Source organism: Nerophis lumbriciformis, linkage group LG02 (assembly GCF_033978685.3).
Source record: "Nerophis lumbriciformis linkage group LG02, RoL_Nlum_v2.1, whole genome shotgun sequence".
NCBI lineage: Eukaryota > Metazoa > Chordata > Actinopteri > Syngnathiformes > Syngnathidae > Nerophis > Nerophis lumbriciformis.
Window position 1 is genome coordinate 27,006,860 of NC_084549.2, and position 24,530 is coordinate 27,031,389.

The 24,530-nt window shown below is 39.0% G+C and overlaps 1 protein-coding gene and 1 pseudogene across 10 annotated transcripts in view; both read right to left on the reverse strand.

Moving 5' to 3' along the window:
* Positions 1-24,530, reverse strand: part of tacc2 (transforming, acidic coiled-coil containing protein 2) — a 93,833-nt gene that overhangs the window by 3,925 nt on the left and 65,378 nt on the right. For 7 of the 10 annotated variants that reach the window (XM_061959855.1, XM_061959876.2, XM_061959860.1 and 4 more), the window contains 13 exons: positions 22,160-23,546; positions 18,786-18,843; positions 18,545-18,713; positions 15,816-15,865; positions 15,627-15,721; positions 15,367-15,520; positions 14,924-15,061; positions 14,618-14,710; positions 10,963-11,103; positions 8,999-9,075; positions 7,427-7,470; positions 4,717-4,877; positions 4,520-4,626 (listed from right to left, as the gene is read on the reverse strand). In XM_061959855.1, the coding sequence (XP_061815839.1) occupies positions 4,520-4,626; positions 4,717-4,877; positions 7,427-7,470; positions 8,999-9,075; positions 10,963-11,103; positions 14,618-14,710; positions 14,924-15,061; positions 15,367-15,520; positions 15,627-15,721; positions 15,816-15,865; positions 18,545-18,713; positions 18,786-18,843; positions 22,160-23,546 (2,674 nt within the window). Of the gene's footprint in view, positions 1-4,519; positions 4,627-4,716; positions 4,878-7,426; positions 7,471-8,998; positions 9,076-10,962; positions 11,104-13,732; positions 13,793-14,617; positions 14,711-14,923; positions 15,062-15,366; positions 15,521-15,626; positions 15,722-15,815; positions 15,866-18,544; positions 18,714-18,785; positions 18,844-22,159; positions 23,547-24,530 lie in introns of all 10 variants that reach the window. The other 3 variants (XM_061959835.1, XM_061959819.1, XM_061959844.1) reach the window with 3 other exon arrangements.
* LOC133611780 (U5 spliceosomal RNA) lies at positions 1,039-1,143 on the reverse strand (annotated as a pseudogene).

Here is a 24,530-nt window from a genome sequence, read left to right on the forward strand (position 1 = left end):
AATGATCAATAAGCACTTTTTAACCGTCAAATATAGAAAGGGAATGTCTGCAACTTGTGGACAAAAAGGAAGCCTTAGGTGGTGTTTCTTTTCATAACACCGTAATTTGACAATGGATTCAGTGGAGTTTGCATGTTCTCCCCATGACTGCGTGGGTTCCCTCCGGGTACTCCGGCTTCCTCCCACCTCCAAAGACATGCACCTGGAGATAGGTTGATTGGCAACACTAAATTGGCCCTAGTGTGTGGATGTGAGTGTGAATGTTGTCTGTCTGTGTTGGCCCTGCGATGAGGTGGCGACTTGTCCAGGGTGTACACCACCTTCCGCCCGATTGTAGCTGAGATAGGCTCCAGCACCCCCCGCAACCCCGACGGGAATAAGCGGTAGAAAATGGATGGATGGGTGGATTCAGAGAGTGTTTTTACTGCCATCTGGTGTCTTCTAATTATAGGTCCAAGTTTGTTACGCTGCATGGCATTTAAAAAACGAGTGAAACATCAATATTTGTTTTCCAAATTTGTGTGTAAATAAAGCATATTTTCTTAGATCTAGTGAAGTTCTGTACCATTTAGGGTTAAGCATACTTAAAACATTGATAATAAATTCATAAATTTATAAGCTGATACGTTATTGAAAAATATGAGTCTCAAAACGTCACAACAAAGCTGCAGAGAAATTAGGTATTTAGGGCGAATATAATTACAGAAATAGGCCGCAAAATCCTAAAAGAACCGAATGGTATGACTAATTGTCAAATGTGGTTTACTTCTTTTTGTACTTGTGAGTCAGTTAAAAGTATCAATATTCCTTATCAATACCGGTATTCATCGGTACTCTTATTAAGTTAATTAAAGTACCAATGATTGTCGCACACACACTAGGTGTGGCGAAATTTGTCCTCTGCATTTGACCCATCCCCTTGTTCACGCCCTGGAATGTGAGGGGAGCAGTGGGCAGCAGCGGTGCCACGCCCGGGAATCATTTTTGGTGATTTAACCCCCAATTACAACCCTTGATGGTGAGTGCCAAGCAGGGAGGTAATGGGTCCCATTTTTATTTGAGTTATACTCTTGTTGTTCCTCCCCACGGAAATATTTAGTAAAAGGCGATAGACTTATGCGATCTGAAGAGAAGCAAGAGTGTCTATATGTAATTGGTATAAATAAAAATGTGAAAAAATAAATTTTTATTACCCTTTTTTTTTTAGCTTTATTGTTTTTATTAGTATTGCTTTCTTATTTGTGAATATTCCAAGCTGATTATTAGATCGTAGTGCTGAGCGATTATGGAAAAAAAAAAAATAACCATCCGATCTCGGTTAATATCACAATTTTTTACATTGCTTTTAACCTGCCAGTTTAAAAGCATTTGTAGTACTAAAAACAAAATAAACTAGGGATTAGTTCAACATTTTATTGACAGTCTAAGTAAATAAAACAAGTAAAGTAAATAAGAAAAAGCACAATAATATAACAATGCAACAATAAATTTGAGTTTACATGATTTCAAGTAAAAGAAAGCACACATAAGGATGCATCAGTTATGATTTCAACATGTGTGGTCCAACCATAATATTAGAAGCTGTCAAGTTGTCACGAACTCAGCAATGAAGATCTGTAGTCGCATCCACAATTTCCGAGCATTGGCAGTAGCAACACAGTATATTTCATACAGCTTTTGGATGACAAGTTATCATCAAATTTACAAAAGAAACATCTCCTGAGACTAAGAAGTCATTTGGCAACTGTTTGGTTCGGTATTTTGGAGTTAGAGGTGGCTGCGTGTCAAGGAGGCAGGTACAGATATGGCCTGAGAGGGATGCAGAGCTGCCAACTAAGGTGCTGGCTCCTGGCCGGCAAGGCGACATGGAGGTGTTTGTCAAGTAAACACGATTTCCTTTTTTCCTCTCAATGACAGCATCTCAGTCACATTACGCCAATTTCCGTGACTTTCCGCTTTTACATTCTGTTTTTAGCAGATATTGATTCCGTCCGCGATTCTATTGACGCGTAAATCTATGATTCCGTTGACTCGTAACCGGAAGTGGTGCGTTAAAAGGTTGTCTATGATTTCCTGTTCCACTGCGTCTTTTTTTATGCTTTGCAGTGGCACCCGAATGAATATGACAGTGCGCTCATGTCATTATTTACAACGGTCAGCTGGATTAAAAAAATACAGATAGCCGTATTTTTAGTCCAGAATTTTAACAATTAGGAACCGGTACCAAAAAATACCGGTACTCTGTAAACATCCCTAGTTAAAAGTCTTTATTTGAGGTGATTTACCTACCAAACAAGAATCCTATCGCTTTACTTCTCTATATTAAAGTGTCACTCATCTAAGTTATGGGCGTGTACACATTTTGCTGTTCTTATGGCGGTTAACTTTGTTTTCACACTTTAAATTATTCCGTCCATGGGATTATGATGTCGGCAGTCCTATCGCTGGAACATCCATCCATCGATCCATCCATCCATTTTCTACCGCTTGTCCCCTTCTTGTTAATTCTAATTCCATAATTTATAATGGGGAAAAAATTAATTCTGAATCCAAATAAAATAAACATTATCATACCAGCATCCATGAATACTGTAGCCCAAGGGTGTCAAACTCGCTTTAATTGAGGGCCACATTGCAGTTACGCCTGCCCTCACAGGGTCGTAACAGTGAATATACAGAACATTATTATTTTTTACTGATGGATAACTTGCTTTGAAATCATAAGTCGAGGTGACAAGCAATATTTAGGTGTGAGATGCGATGTTCTAATCTGATATTGGGGCTGGCGTGGCTCAGATGTCAGAGCGGCTGTGCCAGCAATTTGAGGGTTCCTGTTTCTAATCCAGCTTCCGCTATCATAGTCACGGCCCTTGTGTCTAATTGATTGATTGATTGATTGATTGATTGATTGAGACTTTTATTAGTAGGTTGCACAGTGAAGTACATATTCCGTACAATTGACCACTAAATGGTAACACCCGAATAAGTTTTTCAACTTGTTTAAGTCGGGGTCCACTTAAATTGATTCATGATACAGATATATACTATCAGATATATACTATCATCATAATACAGTCATCACACAAGATCATCACATTGAATTATTTACAATCCGGGGTGTGGAAGGGGGGTTGGGTTTGGTTGTTATCATCAGTCATCAACAACTGAGAACAGAGAAATGGATATTGGAACAGCGTAGGTCTGACTTGGTAGGAGAGAGAGAGAGAGAGAGAGAGAGAGAGAGAGAGAGAGAGAGAGAGAGAGAGAGAGAGAGAGAGAGAGAGAGAGAGAGACTGCATTTGACTGTTTACATTTGATATTAAAAATCCGGGGAGGGTGTTAGTTTAGGGTTGTAGCTGCCTGGAGGTGAACTTTTATTGCGGTTTTGAAGGAGGATAGAGATGCACTTTCTTTTATACCTGTTGGGAGCGCATTCCACATTGATGTGGCATAGAAAAAGAATGAGTTAAGACCTTTGTTAGTTTGGAATCTGGGTTTAACGTGGTGAGTGGAGCTCCCCTGGTGTTGTGGTTATGGCGGTCATTTACGTTAAGGAAGTAGTTTGACATGTACTTCGGTATCAGGGAGGTGTAGCGGATTTTATAGACTAGGCTCAGTGCAAGTTGTTTTACTCAACACGTCACCCACCTTGCTCATGATGGGTTGTGGGTTAGTGGCATCAGTGTATGAATGTGTGTGTGAATGGGTGATTGTTACGTACAACGTAAAGTACTATGGGTATTGTGCAAGTATAGTAAAACATCACATAAATACAGACTATTTTCCGTATTGATATTGGATATCCGTGCAATATCAGCAAAAAAACAAGTATCAGATGATATCAGCTTGCATATAAAATGTCCGTTTTAAGCTCTGATTCAAGCAGTCAGTCCTGCAGCACATTTACTTTTACAAAACTGGACATGAGCTGAATTTAATCAGTTATTGTGACCACCAGATGTCGACAACAATCATATTACCACCTAATTTTAAAGACTGCATTTATTCATTCCTGAGACTGGTAATATAGGTTAGTGTTTTTCATACCCACTATTGTTCTCTGTTTAAATAATTTCACTTGATCAGACCTGTTCTAACATTGCACACTACAAAATTATAAAAATATGTACTATGAAACATGATGATATCCTATTGGTTTGATACCAATGGGCCAATACTCAGGGCTCCAGTATCATTATTGGAAGTGAAAAAGTAGTACCTAATTTAGGTATTTATTTTTTGATAACCAAAAAACGTTTTGAATAACTTGTTGCATAATCGGATAATTTGAGAAGATATGCAATAGCATGCAAATCTTTTTTTCTGTCAAAATTGAGAGAACACACATCTAAAAGAAGTGCTTTATTGAGGCACTTTATTTCCAGGCTTTCACAGGCCACATAACAAATTTAGGGCCTTGAGTTAGACACCTGTGTTGTAGACTTTTGACTCTGGAGATTCCACTGTTGATGCATTTTCCCAAAATCTAAAAAGGAAGGTATGCAATCTTTATACTTACTTGTCTAGTTTCTCTTCCGCATGAATCTTCAAAGCTTGGTACCGCTGTTCCTCTTTACGGACCCTTGATAGATACTCCTGAGCACATTTCTTCAAAACCTCTTCATTCTACGGAGAGTGACAGATCATGTTCAGTCTTTTGGGTTGGCAAGCGACTAAGTCTGTCATTTATAAAGAAATCATTTGAGAAAAATAAACCTTGCGAAAGCCCTCAAGCACATCTTTCATCTTCTCGTAGCGTCGGAAGAGGTCGGCCAGAGACTTTTCCACAGAGTTGAGGTCAGCTAAGGCCTGATCCTTTTCCACGATCAGCTGTTGAATGGTGTGGTGGGAGAGAGACTTTTCTTTCTGGTCATCCTCTGACAAACACACACATTAGTTTATTTAGTCGCAATGTTTTTAAGTTGGAGATGGGTACGAAAATGTGACGTAAAATTATCAATATGAATTGGTGGAATAGGATATTATTTACATTTACACTGTTGTTTATGTGAACAACATAAACAGCAATGATGAACGATGAACACTGAGCTATGATGACTTACTTTAGGAGTTCGGTTTAATTCAAAGTGCTTCCAATATGTCATCAATCCTATAAAAAAATACCACAGCAAACCAGTGCTGGTATTTTCATGTGTTTCACATCACTTTGTGTGAATGTGCAGCTTCACTAGTTTCTACTTATTTTTATAAATCAACTGTTCTAAATTGTAAATTTGACACTTACTACATATTTGATTAGTTTTCCATTCCAACAAAAACTTACAACATGACCGTAGTTTTTTAAACGCTAAACAAAACAGTTACTGCCAAAAATGTTGACTACTCTGTACTTGTGGGGGTAAAGGGGAGTGTTTATATTTTTATTGTAAAATGTATTTTATACCAAAATATAGCAGCAATTTGGAATGAATGTGTAGAAATAAATAAACATGTCTCTAAACCCTTGTAAAATAAATGCTCGTTTATCGCCATTAATTGGTTCCATGCCTGACCGTGGTATATACGGTAATTTTCTGCAAAACACAAATTGTTAATTATAAATAGAATATTTTCATAGCTAGATCATAGGAAATTCAAAATACATATGTTTTTACATTGTGAAAGCCCTCTAGACATTAAATACCACCCACATAGTCACATTTACACTTGTAAAAGCAGGACTGGATGCAGGGCCACCTGAATTTAAGGGGCGGCACGGGGTTGAGGGAATTTTGGGGGCACCCCCCCAAACCTCAAGAGCCTGTGCATTAAGGCGGCCATGACTGGATGCTGCCTGAGCGAAACAGTGGCCATGCATGATACTTAACACGCTCTGATTGGTTGGGTCTCGTCTACTGGCCAATACTACTATAGTATTGAAAGGTTTTGTTAATTTGTATGCTTGGAAATGATTGATTTAGGCCCAAAATACATCAAATATGCAAACTCTGAAAATTGACGTGGCAAAGCAGGCCATCAGTGCTGTTTTGAAGTATAGATTATAGAGATGTGAATCTACACACAACTCATGATTCGAGTCCGATTCTTGGGGGGACGATTCGATTCAGAATGGATTCTTAATTCAACACCATTCTTGCAATATATTCTTTGGTATATAAATTATAATGAAATATTCTCAGAACAGGTTACAAATGACAAAAGCTTCTATTGGCTGCTCACATAAGATGTACGTGCACTGTTGGCCTAAACAAAATGTCTTCTTAAAAACGTCTTTTTAAATTTGTATTCACAAAAATCACAGAATATTGATCAATCTAATCAAAGAAACTACAAAAACCCCAACTTAATCCCAGTTTGACAATACTTAGAATACAAATCTACAAAGCAATTAAGATGACATATAAACACAATGCTTATTAATACAATACTAATAAAAATAAAAAATAATATAAGCAACAGCGTCAATAATAGTAATAATAATAATAATGTTTTAAATAAAGAAAAATTATATATATATTTTTTTTAAATCAATTGTCGATTTAAATTCGGAATAAATACATTTTTGAGCATCCCTAATAAATATACATAAATACATATATAAAAACTGTGTTTTTAAAAATGCATTCTTAAATTTTTTTATGTGTCAATTTTTTCCAGCAACCCTATTGGTTGAAGCCATTTTTTTTCAATGAAAATTGTTGATTTATTTAGCATCATCAGAGTTATTGAACATCTCCAATGACATTTGGTTTTAGCTGGAAAGTAGTAAGACTAAAAAATCATACCAGAGAGTAGTGAATTTCATTTTTCTGGTATGTGAGCGTCATAGAAAAACCACCACCATCACCAGTTTAAGCATAACGGCAAACTGAAAGTACATGCCATGACTCTGCTCTTCTTACACTACACCAATGAGACCACATGAAAAATGACATGGAATGAAGATGGAAAAACAAGCAAGCAAACGTCAGTGGAAATGAGGCAAACAGTAAGCATGTTTGCTCTCACTGTTAGACAGACGAATGGATATGAGATGTGAGCAAGTTGAAGCACAAGTCTGCATTACTCACCTGGCATGCCTGGCAGTGTTATCAAATAGTAAAGGGGGCGAACATGAGAGCAGAACAGAAACAAAAAGGGACTGTGTTAAGTCAAGCCGGGTGAGCAAGACGCGTGAGAGCCAAGCATTGGAAAAAAAAAATAGAGTAATTTTGAACCTGCAGGATTCTTGATTTAAAAAGTCAAGTGAAAAAGATCAAGAGCAAGCAATCAAGCACAAAAGCTTTCAGGTGGAGCACCTTAAAAGTGGCAATGCATTGGTATTGTGTGCATAAGTCTATCATAGTCTTTCCTCAGTTTGCAAAAGGAGTGCAACAAATAGTGGTGCCAGGAATTGTGACTAAAAAAAATATTATTGTGTACTAATAGTCAATAGCTGGCAGTTTTTATTTAATGACAAACTCACCTATCATCTGGGCAATTGTCTTCTCATACTCAGCAACAATCCTCCTAAGGATTACAAAGTGGATGTCACGATAAGAGGCTTTCATCATTCAATACCATTAAAGCAGGGGCGTTCCTAATGTTTCCACACAAACATGTTGCATACACACACTCAAAGCAGTCCATTTTTGGTCACAAAATGCCAAAAAAAAAAAAATAGCCTGCACTTTTTCATCCTATTATACTGTCAGCAAGGCAAAGGCAAGATAGTTTATGTATGTTATTTTGTAACCTTTATTTACCCAGGAAACGCCAGTGTGGTTGGCACTTGGGGCATCCTGGAAATACAAAACTGGAACCCTCAAGTGGCTGGCACTACCGCTCTACCATTTGAGCCACAACGCTCCATATTTGGAAGATTGCAGACGACATTTGAAACATAAGGTACAATATTTATTATATCTACTATACCTAACAGCTTGTTTGATGAGAATAAACTGAAAAGTATAATTAACAAGAAGACATATAAACATGTTTGAGCTATAAATTGACAAACCTTTCTGTCACATGTCTGCTCCCACAGGTAAGAGTGATGACAATTTTGGACTATTATATACTACCAGTGATGGAGCAGGAAGGGGCTATGTAGAAGTTTGCAGTAAAATGTCATATGAAGCGCCCTGTCATTCATTAATTTACATTTTACATGAGCAGCTTCACAACGACACGGGGCTCCAAATTATTGCAGGGCCTTGCACACAGCGCGTGATCAGCGTCTAAGGAGGGACGCCACTTTTTAGGATTTTTTTTAATTTTGTGGTGTAGTCAGTGACTTTGGAGCTCACTAAAAGTACCAATGCAAATTGAAACACAGCGTCAATCTGAGTAACAACAATTCGAGGAAATACAGTAAACACAGCGAGCCGCAAAACTCATTTACCCACTATTTGATTTTACCTTTAGAGTTTATTTATGGTCCAAAAATGGTCTACTGGCTAAACTTTGGACACCCTGGAATAAACATACTGGAGATAAATGTTCTGAATTTCCAGATTAAGAGTCTTTTCACGTCACAATGATTTAACATTGCTTCAAAATGCATACTGTAGTCTTGTTTTGGGAAAAGCAGGTGACCATGTAAGAGGATTGATTAGCTGTGCCCCTCGTCTTAGCCTCTTAGCCCCTCCTTATCTTGAGCCCAATTGTCAAATAAAGTGAGCTCAGTCTTCTAGATGCTAAGCGAGCAAATTGCCAGCTGGACTTTGACCCACTCACAGGTGATCTATACCAATGTGCTGCATATACCCTTAAAACTCTGCATGGCTATTTGGTGGACATCAGTGCATCTTTTGTAAACAAATAAAATGCTAAGTAACGCGTGTACTGTGTTAAACACCTGCTGCACAGTCTTAGTTTGTCACACTTTAAACTTACAGGTATAAAATAATGTTTTCTATTAGTCTGGTGTAACAGTTGATGTCAAATAAACCAGTTTAAAACAGCTTAGATGGGTGTAGACATTTAGTGCCTCATACCAACCAAATGCACACCTTATGGACAGTACCTCTCTCTAATTCTTGACAGTACATTTTACCTCATCTCTGCCACTTCCAGTCGGCTGTCTTCGTATTTCCTTTGCCACTCTAGCACCTCTCTTTCTTTGGTTACAACCTATAACAAATAATAAAGTGTGAGGTGCTTATGCATTTGACGATAACACATGTATCCATTAAGTACACTTGGATCTATAAGAGAGCTATTATATATTTAAAAAAATCTGTGCACAGAACGTAAGTATTTGTTTTGTATCAATTTACCAATATGTTTACTGTTGTGGTTGGAGAACTTCCCTGCGTCCTTCCTCCATAATTATCTTATGTAGTAGCAAAAGTTTTAATGATGCTATAACACTATTTGTCCTGAGTTTGTTACAACCATTAAACATGTAGGAAAAACTCTCATCTCCCTCAATTGTACGCTCCACTTTCAAAAAAAGTTTTAAGTTCTATGTTTTCATGACATTGTAAACATAAAACCTCCTTTCTCATTGCCATGATAACTCCTTTGACTTTGATTGATTGATTGAGACTTTTATTAGTAGATTGCACAGTACAGTACATATTCCGTACAAATGACCACTGAATGGTAACACCCGAATAAGTTTTTCAACTTGTTTAAGTCGGGGTCCACGTTAATCAATTCATGGTAAATTGACACGCTTCTAGCTAGATGAACCCGCCCTATTTACGAGGCCAGCTTTGTAAAAAAGCAGGCTTCACCACACATCTTAAAGACCAATGACCTTGCTACATTGTGTCTGTCCTTTACTCTTTAATGTTGTTGTATGTGGTATATGATAAGTGCAGAGTGACAGTGTACTGCACAGTAAATGTAGAAAGTGGATAAAATATTGCTTGTTGGAGATGCACACATTAACATTAAAGCTACTGACACATAAAACTGTGTCGGACTTGTTTTCATTAAATGCCACATTGTAGTTGTGGCTGCCTTCGGAGGGCCGCTTCTAACAGCATACACAGTGTATGAATATGATGTATAATAACCTCACAATATTTTTACACAACTGCCTAGGCATTTGATTTTTTTGACATAAAAATTAATGGATAAATCATAAGTCAAGTTGTCAAGCAGAACAGCATATTTTGTGTCTTTACAAAAAATGTAATACAGTATTTGTTAGTATAAAATGTGTTGCATGATCAGATAGTATTTAAGTTTAAAATGGTCAGGATTGCTCCTGGCATGTGTTTTCCATTGTTGGGTGTTTAGTTCCTGTCTTGCCCTCTTATTTTCCAGTTCTACTTCCTGTGATATTTGTCTTGCGGCACCTTTACCTTGTTTGCCATCACACCAGTTTCCGTTTGACCAATCAGAGGGCTTTATATGCCAGCCTTTCCCATTCAGTCACTGCTGGTTCATTGAAAGCTCATTGGACGCTTTGAGGGTTTCATGTTCGTTTTGCTTAGTAGTCCTATGCTGTTTGTGCACTCCAGCTGCACTAGGGTATTGTTTGTTTATTCAATACCTTTTACAGTACCTGCATCCTGTCTCCTGTGTCTGCATCCTAGGATCATGACAACTACCGCTAACATGCGGCCAAAGCAAAAGTACATGCAATTTCATGCGGTGCATTATTTTTCTCTGTTAAAATGGAAAGAACTAATATATTTGGTAAGAAATATTAAGTACTTTACACATTTTTCCAGGCTTTTGTGAGCCACTTAAAATGATAAAGCAAATCTGCCCCACAGGTCTTGAGTTTGAAACCAGTGGTGTAGGATTTACTAAAAGCACTTTTTAAACTGTCTAAATTCCAGCATCAAAGCTAGATTTTGGGCAACACACTCCCAAACGAGGTTTATTGAAGGTTCGGGTTAATTTAATAACCACTAATGACTCATTATTTGACTTCGTAATATAATTGTTAACCACAAAATCAGGTGTTTAGTTTGGCAACTCATCCCCCAAATAAAAGTGAAATCAAAAATCATGAATACATTTCCATTAGTAGTTGGTGTGGAGAATCATTTTAGGTACCTCTTCTCTTGCAATTCCCAGCGAGTGGTCCAAATCTTTGGGAAGATGTGGACTCTCTCCATCAACGTAGCTGGGGGCAGTCCGGGCGTAGAGCATATTCTTGGACACAGAACTCTCTGATGGAGAAGACACATCTCTGTGCTGCTTCCAGGAGCCAAAGGAGAGGAGGGTGAGGAAAGGAAACATTGTCAGTTACATCCCAGATAGGCTGTGAGACACCTCTACATGTGGCCTGAACAGGACACCTGATCCAAACTAAGAGGGAGCGTCAATAGGTATCACACATACCACACAGCAAAATCAATATGTAAATGAGGCAGGCTCTAGCAGTGTTCCCTGAAGACTTGGTCAGCTGCAGTATGATTGGATGAAGCAGTCTTCATATAGCCAAGTGATTGGCTGATTAGAGAGCGAATAGCTTGGTTGTAACTGGTCCAGGCAAGGAGAAGGGGGATGAAGATACAATACTTGCAGGGATGACAAAGCACGCTGGATGCACATGGCATACATGTTGGTCTATGTTGAAGCACATTGTAAGAAATTCGCCGAATTTACAAAAACTAAATGCTGGCTTTGGGCAAACTTCAAGAAATCAGACCCAAACGCCACAAGATCTATTTTTTTATAGGTGTGTTACATACGCAAAGGCAAATGCAAGCCAAACCTTGCAAAGTAAGATAAAGATAACGTTTCAAGATATCCATAGTCGCCTAACAGGATTTATTCATTCAGTAAGAGGCTGACCACAGGGAACACAATGACTTAGACCGACTAATACACGGACAGAAGATAAGTGAAATGATCCGTGTAAGGTAAGGTAAGGCCAACATTTTCAAACATCATTTATAAAGAATAATGTTTTTCAGTAATAGAAAGGGGCAAGTCAAAACTTAAAAGTGTCTCATATGCGGGGAAAAGTACTGTACAGGGCAAACACTTTATACTACCTTAAATGACATACCAGGTTAAGGTCAACAGGTGACTCAACTATTGTTTTTGCAAGGGATGTAGCAATCGATCGGACAACGATCAATATCCGCTGATTTTTGTGAAGAAGTATGTGATCGCTATTGATGCCTTTTATTTATAGTCCCCCAGTTGACAAGCGGCTAGCAGCTAATTATGTCTTCATACAGTATATACATGAAGGGACTTCCCAAAGCTAATAATAATGAATTCCATTGCGGCAAATGAACTGCATTTCTTAATAAGTTAAGTATCATTATCAAGTATTATATCACTATCGCCAGAAGATCAGTCTAAACATGAGCAGGCATGTTAATAGCTAAGCTAACGGCTAAGCTAGCTTTAAAAAAAAAACGCTGAGAAATTAGTGCTTAGTAAACTTTAGGAAGTCTAGATGGATCCACCGTGCAACAAAAAGTAAGAAACTAATAAGAAATTAACACGTAGCTAAATATAATTCGAGAGAGAGAATAATATAACAGCAACTGCTAGTGTGTCAACATTGTCACAAGCAATAGCCTACACAACATGTAAGAGGGTGGATCCATTCATAAATTGGTTGTGTCGTATATCAAAAGGTAGTATCTGTATATGATTGTTACTTAAGCGATTAATCTTTTTTTTTTTTTTTTATAATTTTTTTTGTTTTATTTTTATAAACTCATGGAATAATTCCATAGACACAGGAGGACAATAAGGGCAAAAACCAAATGATTTAAATTAGTAGATGGTAGTTTTGCTTTTAGTTGTTTTGTACTCCTGACTTTATTTTGATCAAACAATTGCATTTCATATAAAGTAAAGGAAGTAGTTTAAATACTATGTTGATATTGTTAAACTGACAATAGCATGCACCATAAATACATTTTAAAATGTACAATCAGTACATTTGATCGGTATCGGCCGATCTCACTCATGGATGATCGGTATCAAAATAAACAGCATAAAACCCTGATTGGAACATCCGTAGTTCTTATATCAAGTTGGGAAAACCCCACTTCTGGTATATTGAATGACACTAAACATTCAAGGGAGGAGATGATGATGATGATGATGATGATGAAGGACACAGATTATGTCATAGAACATAAGAGCTCTATGGGTTCTCGCCGGGAAATACATCACAACTAGTGAACTACAGTTGCAGGAACAAACAAACAAATTAAACATCCTCACAGACAGCTAACTACCATAAATAAATGTGGTCCTTACTGACACTGGAGTGTCTACAGGAGCTAGGGGATACAGTGCAGTCTCTTGGTATTTGGACAGTTATTTGAACTCTGGATGAAAAGCCTTTAATAGTTAAGTATTGACATTTTGCTTTGATAGATACTTATTTATGCCAGGTGAAGAAATTATAGCACCCTCAGCACATATCTGAGACTAAATGTTAATTATCTTTATTTTTAAATAGCATTCAGTCAGCATCTGAACCTTCAGTCCTTCAACTGAAAAGATGATGCTTGTGCCCATTTTCTGTCTTTGGAAGTTTAAAAAAAAACTTTTTATACATTTTGACAATGAAATAGCTTACATGTGTATAGGTTATTTTGTATGTACAGTAAAATCCTTTTTAGGGCTAAAATCATGATTTCAAAAAGTACAAACCATGGCAATTTGAGTGGACTGTTGTAAGTATGCACTTATACATACTGTAATTATGTTTGGATGTATTCTTCATGCCTTTTTCTTTCCGATCCAGTGTACTGAGATACAAATATAATGTACTACTGTCAAAATATCTAAAGACTGAGCAAAAGACGTGTTAAGGGACAGGAGGTCAGCTGGGTGGTCCTCTTACTTTGAGTAAAGGTGAACCGTTGATGTTCCATCGCCGCGTGCTGGGTTTCTTAAGGCGGGACTGCAAAATGTGTGGGACAACTGCTTGACACATGGATTGGTAGACAGACCAGAAGTGTCCCATGTTATGGAACGTGCAGTACTATGATAGTACTGTTGAACAACTTAAACACTGTATAAACCTTTTACCTCAAATAATAGTCTCTCTATCTTCAAACATCTATCTTATTTTTCTGATCAGAAAAATAAATAAGTAGTCATAACTGCTATTATTACTAATTTATCTGATACCTCAATGTGTCATGGCAAACATGTTCAGCACAGCACGCAACTGCAAAGGCAACATGATGTCTGCAAAAGTCGAAGTGTACAGTGGCGTTTAAAGAGAAAGTGAAGCTATGTGCAACGCACTACAATATAGAATAATACACTGTATATAATTTCATAATAAAGAGACCGACCTGTAATAGACTATGTTAGTGGTTTTAGTTACACTCAACAAGAATGTGACCAGTAACCGCTCAAGATGTAAACCAGAGGCAGGATACTAGGTCAGACATTACCAGTCACATTCAAGTCTCTTATGAACAAGCAACATGCAAAATAAAGGAAGGGGTCTAAGATGAATTAGCACTTTGTTCCTTGGAGGGCCAGCTGAAAGAGGTTACTGCAAGTCTAAAGCCATGTTAGAGATTTCGGATGAGGGGGACTCATATACTCTAGGTGACAGGGCTGTCAATGCAGTGGTGCAGCCGCCATGTTGAAAAGGCCATGAGTTCACTCAAAATGGTGCGGTTTAAGGTGAGGGACACTCATGCACCAGTTCTACAGTCCTGAATACACAAACACACACTTACAGCAGGGGCAGGCTAAATCAGCGCAGTACCTGGGGGGTTACATTGGAGAGGGAGGGGCACTTAGAGATGTTTTTGGCTACTCGCAGAGCCTCTATCCTCAGGGCAGCAAGCACCAGCTCCTCCTGGGCCGCACAAATTGAGGGAGTTGGGGGTGTAGGGGGGTGCGGCCCAAGGATGAGAAAGTAAAGGAAAAGCATAATACAGAATAATTGAGTTGCTCATACACCACACTTGGTCCTGTGTAGATTTCATTCAGCAACTCTCACACAAAGCAAAGGATGTAAAACAAAACAAAAAAACACAAGACATGAAAGTTCAACAGGTTGTTAACACACCTGCAGTTTTTGGGCGAAAGCATTAGGGTTGGTCTCAGCGAGGTCAGGCTCCAGGTACTGCACAGGGTCTTCACACTCAGACAGCCTGTCTAACAGGGGCATGGCCGGGATTGCTGCGGGGGCTTCTTGGCTATTGAGCTACAGGGGTGGTGGTTGACCAGGAGAGGGTGGGCACAGAGCGTAGGAGGTAGGAGGGGAGGGTCAGCACGGCAATGCAAGCACTCAGTGGCAGAACGTCTTCACTCTATCAGCTAGGTGTATATTGTATATAGTTGCCGTTCTTACTGGGGACCTATTAGTGTGATTGTCTACTTATTGTAATAAACAATGACACGGCATAATGAAAATCACATTCAATGGCAATGAAAGGACTTTGACAGTTTTACATACAAAACATATATGATCATGTGATTGCCATACAGTCATATACTCTTTGAACACACCTGCTCATCCCTTTCTGTGCTTTGTGTTCGGCTGAGTGCTTCGATTTCTCGTTTCCTGCCTTTTTCCCCGGAAGAACCCTCAGGACCAGGCCTGGAACTCAGGGTGGGGGTTTTCATGGCCGCTGTTATCTTGGCCTCCATTTCCTCAAAACTCCTACAGAGAATGAGTGGAAAATATAATCAAGAATATGATTGAATGTATGGAAAAGTTTGATGAGTTGCAGAGCAAACTTGCAAAACATGATTAGTGTGCTTTGTACCCTGTGCAGGGGGAGTTAGGATCATGTGCATCCTTTAAGGTGTCTGATAATGAGTCCAACTGTAGGTATAATGATGGTTTCTTCACAGAAAGTGGCTACGAGAAACAGAACGTGAGTTGACAATATATTCCTAATTTTGTTCACTAACCTGCTACTGTTGTTGCTATAGGAACTTGTTTAGATACTCACCGGTGAAGACAAGCCAATCTTCTCCATGTATTCTATTTCATAGTCTTGCACTGACACAGAAATCACAAAAGAAAACAGATTGAGATGCAGATGAAGAATTGACACGATTGTCTGGTTCTCTTTAATATCCAACATACAGTAAATGAAAGAGCATCAAAGGGTAATAAAGAACTGAGCCAATGTACTAATGTCCATCACCAAAATCAATCACAACAGTACTGTACATCCAAGGCCTGATCTATTAAGATCCAAATAAGAAGTGCTAAATAGCATGAGCTAACTATAAAATCACACAGACTATCAATAGGCAGTTTGCAGGCGTTCTACCAAGATTGTGTGTACAATTGCAAACGTGGTGCAGGCCGCCCTGTTTAAATGAGGTTTCTGCGTGTATACCAGCTGTCACATTTATTTCTGCATTTATGGCATCATATGGCACAACCTGTGGCATTGTGTCATGTTTTTGGCATGCAGCACACAAATCTGATATGTAACACCTTTTTAAGGCTATAGTGAAGCGCAACATAGACTATAGCAGTGTTTTTCAACCTTTTTTGAGCCAAGGCACATTTTTTGTGTTGAAAAAATGCAGAGGCACACCACCAGCAGAAATAAGAAAAAAACGAAACTCAGTTGACAGTAAAGAGTCGTCGTCGCAATTGTTGGATATGACTTTAAACCATAACGAAGCATGCATTACTATAGCTCTTGTCTCAAAGTAGGTGTACTTGACTTATTTGGAGTTTGTTGCTGTTTTCCTGTGTGTAGTGTTTTAGTTCTCTTTTTTGGTGGCTGTTTTTCTTTTTTCTGTGTTTTCCTGTAGCAGTTTCATGTCATCCTTTGAGCGATATTTCCCGCATCTACTTTGTTTTAGCAATCAAGAATATTTCACTTGTTTTTATCCTTCTTTGTGGGGACATTGTTGATTGTCATGCCACAATCGGATGTACATTGTGGACGCCGTCTTTGCTCCACAGTCTTAGCTGTCGTCCAGCATTCTGTTTTTAATTTGTAGCCAATTCACTTTTAGTTTTGTTCTATATAACCTTCTCTAAGCTTCATTGCCATGAATTGATTACGTGGACCCCGACTTAAACAAGTTGAAAAACTTAATTCGGGTGTAACCATTTAGTGGTCAATTGTACGGAATATGTACTGTACTGTGCAATCTACTAATAAAAGTTTCAATCAATCAATCAAATAGGGGCAGTCACCTTTTGTTTATTTTTTGGTTTAAGCATTAGACACCTTTTTTACCTGCACACTGCCTCCCGCTGTTTCCGACATCTACAAAGCAATTAGCTACCTGCTGCCACCTACTGATATGGAAGAGTATTACACGGTTACTCTGACGAGCTCGAGACAGCACCGACACTCAACAAGAACACATCATTTGCAGACTATAATTACTGGTTGGCAAAAAATATTTTTAACCCAAATAGGTGAAATTAGATAATCTCCCACGGCACACCATATCTGTATGGTTGAAAAACACTGGACTATAGAACCTACCTTTAGTACGCCCAAAATGCGCTCTGGGAGGCGCTGCGTGTTATGTTGCTGTGTTTATAATGATCCAGTCCGACGCTGTAGTCGCTAAGCTTCTTTTTTGTTAGCCTCTTGTTGTGGGGCAGACTGGCTTGTAAATGCACATTCATTCTCCGCATTTCTAATACAAAGTAGCGTATAGTTCTAACTTACTGTAAATCAGTCAGTAGACTCGCTATTGAAACGCTAAAAACCAACAAAAAAGGCGGGGAGAAGACACTGTCGAAGTGGTGCCATGTAAATAAGACCGCCCACAAAACGGCCCATCCTGAATAGACAGTCAAAAAGCAGCTGTAAAACATAATCAATGCAAAATTTTGACCAACGATCCACCATTTTATGTTGTGTCGATCACAAGGAAGTGTTTTAAATGTAGAAGAAAATCACATTATGTTCCCTTTAAGTCATACAGCGGCTAAAGAACATTATAAAACGATATTGCTTAATAGACAATATGTTTGATATTTTTATTTCTGACAGTTCAAATATGTTGACATGCACACACGAATATTCTCTTTTAACCGTTACAGCACGATTGCCTTTTTTCACAGCCATTTACGCTTAACTGCCAGTTAGCACGCACATTTCATCCATCCATCCATTTCCTACCGCTTGTCCCGTTCGGGGTCGCAGGGAGTGCTGGAGCCTATCTCAGCTGCATTCGGGCGGAAGGCGGGGTACACCCTAGACAAGTCGCCACCTCATCGCAGGGCCAACACAGATAGACAGACAACATTCACACTCACATTCCCACACTAGGGCCAATTTAGTGTGCCATTCAACCTATCCCCGGGTGCATGTCTTTGGAGGTGGGAGGAAGCCGGAGTACCCGGAGGGAACCCACGCAGTCATGAACGTGCTAAATATAGACGCAAAACAGCGGCCCACACTTTGTCTTGATGAATGCCATTGCGAGTGTTAAATGATTACATTTGCATGTACTCCCCCCAGCATTGTGGGCGGTCTAATAATTACCATATATTCTGCATATACATAGTCAGACACGCTAAATGAATTGTGTTCTTTCTTTTATTCATTTAAGAGATGCAATATTCATCGCACAAGATTTGTGGATCAGCTTTGCGTGGACTATCAAGTTTGCAGCGGTTTTACTACATGCAATCCTTTAGTAGATCAGGCCCCAAATATACCGTTAGATGCGTTGATGCAGTATGTCTCACCTGCAGATTGAAGACTGCTTTCAACAAATGATGTCAGATCAGATGGTTGAGGAAATTCCTGCTGATCCGAGTTCAAATCCGCCCACTTGTGACTAGTGGAGGAGGCCAGCTTCTCCTCGTCAGTTGCGTGGTCATCCTGTGGCTGGAGACAGTCGGGGTCATCTGCATCCTAAAATACAAAGACACCGGTTTAAGACAAATAGATTCAAGAGATTTAGAGTCGAACAAAGGCATAGTGTACCTGTGAGGGGTCAGACAACGGTGATTTCTTTGGGGACCTCTTCACCCTGAAAGTGTTACTGAGAAAAAAAACAACTGATAAATTATCCGAGTCATACATTCAGGTTAACTTGCTAACCTAAACTAAGGCTTAGTTTATAAGCCTTATAAGGTTAGTTCCAAAATATAAGGAGGTTTATAATTTGCCTGAACAGCAGTGGACAACATTAGAATTTAACATTATAAGTTATGTTATTTGTTATGTTACATTTTAATAACACAATAGGACAAAAATGTTTGTTAATTTAGTGGGTTGGTTATCCAATGATGGCACTAATATTGTGGAGTAAAAACAACAAAAAACTCTAATATCATGATATTAGAGGATGTTCTGTACCTCTGAGTTGATAGTTAAACACAAAATGCAGAGTAGCCTACTTGAAATACAGTAATCAAGGGAAAAAGAAAATATAGATTATTCAAAAAAACCTGTTTATAACAGCAGAGTTCATTTCATTCAACAACGGAGAATAAGAACTTCTGTAATTAAGACTTTTTTTCTAATACTTTGTAAAAATAAGTATTGATGTGATTTCTTAATGGAGTAATAGTATTAGCAGTTCTATTTAATTCCATGCATTTTTGTTTGTTTTCTACCACTGTGAATTTCTCTTTGGAGATGAATAAAGTATCTATCTATCTATCTATCTATCTACTTATCCTGATCAGGGTAGAGCCTATCCCAGCTGACTTTAGATCAGACTGGACTGGTCACCAGTCAGACACAGACAACCAACCACTCACATTTTCCCACGACACCATCAAATTTTGAGTCTCAAACTGACTTGTTCAGGGAGAAATAGTTTTTATTGAGAGAAAAAGGTATATATAATTGTTCAGTGTAATATTGTAAAGATGGGTTGGAAGTAATATAAGTAGTTTGTCACAAAATTAAGTGAAAATTAAAGTTAAAGTGTAACTGATGACAAATAAATTAAAATAAAATGACATGCTGGTTTACAGGGATCAGATGGGAGTGAGGGTAAAACATGGTGAATATTTGCATTGTCCCTGTACTTACAACAAACAACATAGAGTGGACAGACCTCGGGACTTCCTGTGACATGAGAATACACAAAGTGACAGAGAGACAGACACAAGACACTGACGTAATAGAGAGGTAACCACATACAAACACAAACAAACAAAGGTTTTGAACAGATATTGGCGCAGATTTCCTTGGTCTATTTTGGAAAACAATAAGGCTGTCAAGTGGTTAAAATATTTAACCGTGATTAATCGCATTGTTCAACTCAAAATTAATCACGATTAATCACAGATAGATATAATTTTTCATCATTACTTAGTGTATCCTGGAAAGATAATTTTCAAGATTTTAATACCATAACTGGGACAATTAGTTTGCTTTAATTAAATGTTTTTTTAAACATTATACTATATTAAACAGTTCAAGACAAAACTGACAAACACAATTTTGTTATTCTTATAGCCAGACCTGTGTGTATTTCTGTACCTGACAGTTTCGGCCACAACTGTTGCCTTCCTCAAACCGTTATAATAACAAAATCGCATAATTTTTTGAAGACCTAATGAACCTCTTTGGATGATATAAACACTCTTTTAAGGACAGTAAAGAAATTACCTGTGGTGTGCTAGTGTCTTGCCAGATTTTGTAAGAGTACAGTAATTGTATTCCTGCAGTAGGAGCACTTGCATTCAGAGGAGAGGAGCTACACTTCCATGTTCAGATACCAGTTTCGTGCATCAATAACAAAATGTGGATCTTTACAATCATGGTTTGATTGTCCTTGATTTTTGGTACTGTAATATGTGATGTGATATTTCTACCTGAATAAATGCTTCTGATATTCCGTAACTTAATGGTGTTATTGCTGCATGACAATGTCTTAACCTTCTCTATTTCGTAATAAAGTGTAATATTCAGCCTTCTAAACATTCTGTAATTGAGGACTATCAACCAGAACATGTTATAAAAAATGATACACTTTATTTCATCCTGCCAGAAAATGCCCCCGTTTATATTCCTTAAAGTTAAAGTTAAAGTACCAATGATTGTCACACATACACTAGGTGTGGCGAAATTATTCTCTGCATTTGACCCATCACCCTTGATCACCCCCTGGGAGGTGAGGGGAGCAGTGGGCAGCAGCGGTGGCCGCGCCCGGGAATCATTTTGGTGATTTAACCCCCAGTTCCAACCCTTGATGCTGAGGGCCAAGCAGGGAGGTAATGGGTCCCATTTTTATAGTCTTTGGTATGACTCGGCCGGGGTTTGAACTCCCAACCTACCGATCTCAGGGCGGACACTCTAACCACTAGGCCACTGAGTAGGTCCACTAGGCCACTGAGTAGTTAGTTGATGTATTAGCATTTATTTAGGTAAAAAAAAAAAAAAAAAATCACAAATTCCAATACAAAACATCTTTCACAAAGCATCCTCGTAATGTCAGACATTTTTCATTTTGTTAGTGTAGTTAGACCGAATGTGACAAGTACGGCTATTATTTTGAAGCCTGAAGTGTGTGGAAGTGATATGTTTTGACGATGTGACAGTCTCCAATAAAGAAGTGACTCAAGACTTCCTACCCACCGTCTTTCCTTTCTGTTGAGCTTTTATCCCATCTTACTAAAACCTGTTATACTAACAATCCACAGTTTTTGTTATCAATGCAGTAAACTGTAATCTGAACACAGAAGTGAAACTCCATAGTCCACCCCTCTGAATGCAAGCGCTCCAGGGGGCTTTTGGTCCAATGATGGCGTCTCTTGGCGATGATGGGTGAAAATAGTCTTGTTTGGTCGGGAGAACAACTTGCCATGGTTTTGGAACTGGACTGTCCATAATATACGCTTTTCTTTGTCCATTTCCGTTTGATATTTTTTCCCGCTTGTGGCTCAACATTAACTGAACACAGCCAAATTTTTCCACGCTACGGTTTAGACAGGACGCGTGCGTGTTAATCACGCGTCAAAATAATTTGCAACTTTTAAGAAAATTATAGTTAACCTGTTATTATCACGTTAACTTTATGACTCTAGAAGGTAATTGATATTATTACTATATAAATATTCACGTTATTATTATTTTTAACGCCTGCTTTAATGACAATGTAGTGTTGAGCAGAATACTGTACTTTAATGTCATGTCATAGCTGACATTTTGTTCATCAACAACAAACCACTTGGACTAAGTCAACAGCACCTCTACTAGTTGCACTCTATTTTACCTCCTCAACTTCCACTGGTCACAAATCGTCAACATTTTACAATAAAATCGATTGATTGTTTGGTATGCCCATTCCCTAATTTGCCAAAGCGGACAGTGACCAATGAATGTGAAGACAACAAACTTACGATTTGATAGGAGTCTTCTTTTTTTTGGCAGGTTTGTTCTGATTTTGATCTTCTAGTTCCCCGATGTTGTCGTTGTCATTTTCCACATCTTCATTAGATGACAAATCTAAAGAGGCAGAGGCCTTGGGAGGAGAGCAAGCCATCTTGTTGGAGGATTTAAAAGTGTCTATAGAGTTATCATGGTCAAAACTGTAAGAAGATTCGGTTGCTTTGGGAGAGCTCGGAATGTGCGTCTTTGTTGAAAACGGATTAAAATTTGGGTCATCCCACTTATCCGATTCAAAGTTGTAAGAACTTTTGGAAATAGGGATTTCCTCCACGTTGCCATTATGTGCTGGTTTTAGGTTGTTGTCCAGTTGTTCGATCTGGGCTGGGTGAGCCTTCTTTAACCCCAACTTTGGCTTCCTCAGAGGCATCTTGACACCAGGCTTTTTACCCACTTTCTTAGGCGGAGGAGAAACTGTGTGGGATGCCTCGCTATTCTCCTCTGCGTAATCAAACTCCAGCCTCACTGACTCACGTTTGGGTACGATGGGCTGCTCTTCAGGGTTGAAAGGTGGTTCTTCAGTTGGAGCTGCAGGAGAAGGTTGTCTCACAGCAGCGATCGGAGGACTCTCTGGGAAGGAAGCAATTAGGGCAGACGCAGGACTTTTACGACCCAGAACCGGTGAATTGGCAATTTTACTCCCTCCAGTCTTGAAAGGGTCTATGCTGTCAAAATTATCTGGATCCCATTTGTAGGAGGCACTAGGAGGGAGTGGGAGGTCTTCTTTGAGAGGAGGACTAGAAGGGAGATGTTTTTCCTCCTGGCACAAAGGTAAGGCAGGAGCTGCAAGGCTTCCCTCTGGTTCTGTTTTACTATTTTCTTCTGGTACAGGCGGAGGAGGGGTTTCCACACAGCACTTTCTAGTGTTCCTGAGGGTGCCTGTAGGACTTGTGCTAGGAGAGTCACCTTCTTCTAACTCCTGAGTAACAGCTTGTGGCTTCACTCGCTTAATAAGCTCTGGGGTGCTACTAGTAGAACTTGGCCTCTCCGGGTTAGAGTTCTGTCTCAGGAGAGGTTTCTTTTTCACAGATCCAGGACGGGCTTTTTTGGGTCTGCGAAGTGTCCCCGGGGCACTCTCTGTGCCGACGCTGAAGGATTCCGAATGTGGACGGAAGCCCTTTGTTACGGATCCATCAGACAAGCCAGATGTGTCAAGTTCTCCTCCCTGGAGGCTGAGGGAACGCGTCAGAGGTTGACTTGTTGACTCTGAGGCAAGAAGTTCAATGTTGTATGCACCGCTGGCAGCAATTGGCCTGTCCTCGTCGAAAACAGTAGATGTAGAATGGCAGAGCAGATCAGAAGTCAAGCCAGATGAAGAATCCTTCACTAAGTTGTCTTGTACTGTAAAAGATCAACAGAAGAGCACCATGGAAATGTTAATTCTGCTGTTTGATTCCACCAGCTAATGTGTTTGAAATCAATTATGAATTAGTGTGAAGGCAACTTCCAAGCCTTGGAATTGCATTACTTTGCTGGATTTGTTCCTTACAATACATTTTGTATTTATTACAGAACAGTAAATCTTGCAAAATAAATTTGTACTAATAAAGATAAGCCTCACAATGCTAATTGTGTTGTTTTGGACGGACATGCTGTTGTTATCCGTAGTTTCTTCAATAGGCTTTGGGGCAAAAATGATCATGCTACACAAAATTCTGCCTAGCAACAACTTGTGCAAATTACATGACAGAAAAGGGTCCAGCTGCGGCCTGGGTGTTTCCATCACGAAACCCAATGGGGGTTTCCGGATCAACCAACCATGTAGTTTTGCGAGGCATACCAGATATTTTGTAATTTCTCCTTCCATATTGTCAATTTTACGTTGTTGGTGGTGTCCGGAGAAAACATTTGATGAGAGATTATGCCGGTAAGTAAGCTATTGTTTATTTTAGGGGTCCCCAAACTTTGACTCCAGGGCCACATTGGGTTAAGAGAATTTGGCTAGGGGCCGGGCTATCTATTTGTGTGTGTGTGTGTGTGTGTGTGTGTGTGTGTGTGTGTGTGTGTGTGTGTGTGTGTGTGTGTGTGTGTGTGTGTGTGTGTCTATGTGAATGAGAGTTTGTTTGTGTGTGTGCGCGTATTTATGTATATATATTTTGTTCTTGTTGTTGTTGTCTTGTCCCGTTCTTGTTTTCTTCCTCTTTCTCTACCCTCCTGCTGTGGTCCGGCTGTGCCAAACACTAAATATATCCAAACATTTATTAAAGTCAAATACAAATAAGGCAGCGGGAGAAGGTAAATCTGTAAAGCAGTTTTGGGCATCTACATCAACAATATGATTTGCCTGAGCGGCTGAACAAAACAGATTAAAAAAAAAAATTAATA